Source organism: Diabrotica undecimpunctata, chromosome 5, assembly GCF_040954645.1.
Source record: "Diabrotica undecimpunctata isolate CICGRU chromosome 5, icDiaUnde3, whole genome shotgun sequence".
Classification (NCBI taxonomy): domain Eukaryota; kingdom Metazoa; phylum Arthropoda; class Insecta; order Coleoptera; family Chrysomelidae; genus Diabrotica; species Diabrotica undecimpunctata.
In genome coordinates this window covers 53,902,512-53,905,445 of record NC_092807.1, presented here as the reverse complement: position 1 = coordinate 53,905,445, position 2,934 = coordinate 53,902,512, and the positions used below count along the sequence as shown (strand labels likewise).

The following is a 2,934-nucleotide window of genomic DNA, read 5'->3' as shown; positions in this document are numbered from 1 at the left end:
ACTTTTGCTGTGAAATTTTGTGATTGTGTTTTTCGTACACACCTTTTTAGATATTTTTTCTTTGTGTTTTATCCGTTGAATTAGGTTAGAGTCTCGCAACAGAGACATATTTTTTTAGTTCAGTTCATAAATACTAGTTCTTTTCTAGTACATATATCATTCCATTTTCGCTTATATTTGTAACTTGTTTATACGTAGAGGAAAGTAGCCTAATTTCGGATAGTGTCTTAATTTCGGATAGCGGTGTATCTAAAAAAGTTTCTTTATTTGCGAACAGAAACCTATACGTATGTTACGCTGAATACCACAGAGAACATTATCTTAAATTGTTTAGGTAGTAGAGCTGCTCCCCGTTAGATGGCAGTGCCGAAACCACCAAACGTTATTGTGCAGTTTTTTTTCGGTCGTATTTCAAAGCCTATTTTTTCGTGTTTTTATTCCTGTTTGAAGTTTGATCTTTTGGCAGGGGTAAGCTAGAAACCTGTTTTATTTGATTTTGCTACTAATTTAAAGCAGATTTTAATCACATATAAATTAGAGAGCCCTAACCTTAAAAATAAAAAATTCCTAATTTCGGATAGTACAAGTCCCATAATTTCGGATATCCGAAATTAGGAACCTTAAATTGATGATCATGTTAGCATAAAAACTTTTGTTTCTTTTCAGAAGAAAATGCCAAAAACAAGTAAAAAACATAAACAATGGGATCCAGACCGAATGATACGTGCTATCCGTGCCGTCAGGGGAAAGGAAATGGGGTATCTTAAAGCCTCGAAGTTATTTGCTGTTCCGAAATCAACTCTGGAAGATTATGTTAAGCAAGAAAATAAAACTCCGGAGCAGTTGGTTGCTGTTAAAATTGGAAGAAGACCAGTACTTTCTGCAGAAATGGAAGCAGATTTAGTCTCGTATTGCCTAGCAATGGACCGGCGATTTTACGGAATTGGGACCGCTGATATCAAGAGACTTGCATATCAAATAGCTTTACGAAATGGTCTTCGTCATCCATTTGCCCATGCCGAATCTGCCGGTAAAAAATGGTTAAGGGGATTTATGAGGCGAAACGCAGTTTTGTCCCTTAGAAAACCACAAGGAATCTCGAAAGCCCGAATTAAGGGATTTACCCCAGAAAATGTCAGCAGATTCTATGATCTTTTAGAAAAGTCAATGGAAAAAGTTAACTTCAACCCCGCAAGAGTTTATAACGTTGATGAAAGCGGCATAACAACGGTTCAGTCCAAGAATACTCGTGTTATAACATTAAAAGGAAAAAAACAGGTTGGATCTGTTACCGCGACTGAAAGAGGCGCATTAGTTACTGTTGTATTTTGTATGAATGCTGCTGGTGGGTTTGTCCCTCCATTATTTGTGTTTCCAAGAAAGAACATGAAAGTGGAATTATTAGATGGATCGCCGCCTGGCTCTATTGCAGCTTGCCATCCATCAGGTTGGATTCAGCAGCACATTTTTTCCCAATGGCTACAGCATTTCGTAGCTCACGTGAAACCATCCCGTGAAGACCCAGTGCTGCTTATTCTTGATGGTCACTACAGCCACACAAGAAATATAGATGTGATAGAAGCAGGACGTGCAAATTTCGTTACAATTTTGTGTATCCCGCCGCACAGTTCACACAAACTACAACCTCTAGATTTGTCTTTTATGTCACCATTTAAAACATATTATTCGCAACAAATTGAGATGTGGTTAAGGCAAAATCCTGGACGCACCATAAACTCGTATCAAATTTGTAAGCTTATGTGCCCGGCATATTTGAAAAGTGCTACTGCAGAAATTTCCGCGAATGGTTTTCGCAAATCTGGAATATATCCTTTTAATAAAAATAACTTTTCTGATCACGATTTTATAATGGAGAGACAAAGAGAAAGAACACCACCACCCATAAATCAAAATCATGGGGAAGTATTACCAACAAGAGGTCAGTCAAGACCAGAACCACAAAGCATTATCGAAAGAACACCTCCAAAACATAACTTAACAAATAAATCATCCAATGGAAATGCAACTGAAACTACGGCAACTATGATAAGAGCTGAGGATATTAGTCCACTGCCTTCTTGCAGTTATACCTCACAAACAAACAAACAAAAAAATCCTCGAAAAGGTTCTAGTTGGATAATAACTAGTACACCTTATAAAGATGAACTTGAACGAAGTGTAGCCGAACAAGAAAGAAAAAAGTCTTTGAAAGAAAAGAAACCAAAAATAAGCAACGAATTAAATCAAGTCAACAGAAAAAAAACTCCACGCCAAAAAAAGCAAAAGAAAAAAATTGAATCGAGTAGTAGTGACACTTCACATCCTGGTGATGACCTTATTTTGGATGATGATTCTGATATGGATGTAGACGATGAAGATGGAGACACAGAATGTATGTTTTGTGACAGTTTATATTCCGAAGATACACACGGTGAGAAGTGGATAAGGTGTATAAAGTGCTTCAAGTGGTGTCATGAGATGTGCGCCAATGCTGATAAGAAGAAAACCTATATTTGCGACTTTTGTCAAGATGTGTAACTATTCTTATGATGAACAAAATGGTGTCTTAATTTCGGATAGGGTATCCGAAATTAGGAGCCCTAAAATTTTTGACATACAAAAGCACTAATTTTATTGAACAATATTTTTTGTAAAAAAGATTTTCAATAAATTGTCTATGATAATAAAATTAGTTTTCATATTACTCTGCAAGTACTCTTGAGTAGATAAAAGTTTAAAATGTGTTATTAGGTGAAAAATATGACACTAATTGTAAATGGTATCCGAAATTAGGCTACTTTCCCTTATATATGTAATTTTCTCTGTCGAATTATTATAAACTAAATTTTTGCTTTCACTAAAGACTTTTGCTTTGAAATTTTGCGTTATTTCTTCTCTTACAGACCTTCTTTTTAGACTAATTTTTCTGTCTCT

The 2,934-nt window shown here is 35.7% G+C and overlaps 1 protein-coding gene across 1 annotated transcript; it reads left to right on the top strand.

The window, feature by feature from the left end:
* Nucleotides 1–275: 275 nt before the first annotated feature.
* LOC140440634 (uncharacterized) lies at nt 276–2,687 on the top strand. Its single transcript, XM_072531004.1, has 2 exons — nt 276–468; nt 667–2,687. The coding sequence occupies exons 1-2, from the start codon at nt 358–360 to the stop codon at nt 2,536–2,538; spliced, it is 1,983 nt and encodes a 660-aa protein (XP_072387105.1). The 5' UTR covers nt 276–357; the 3' UTR covers nt 2,539–2,687.
* The last annotated feature ends 247 nt before the right edge of the window (nt 2,688–2,934 follow it).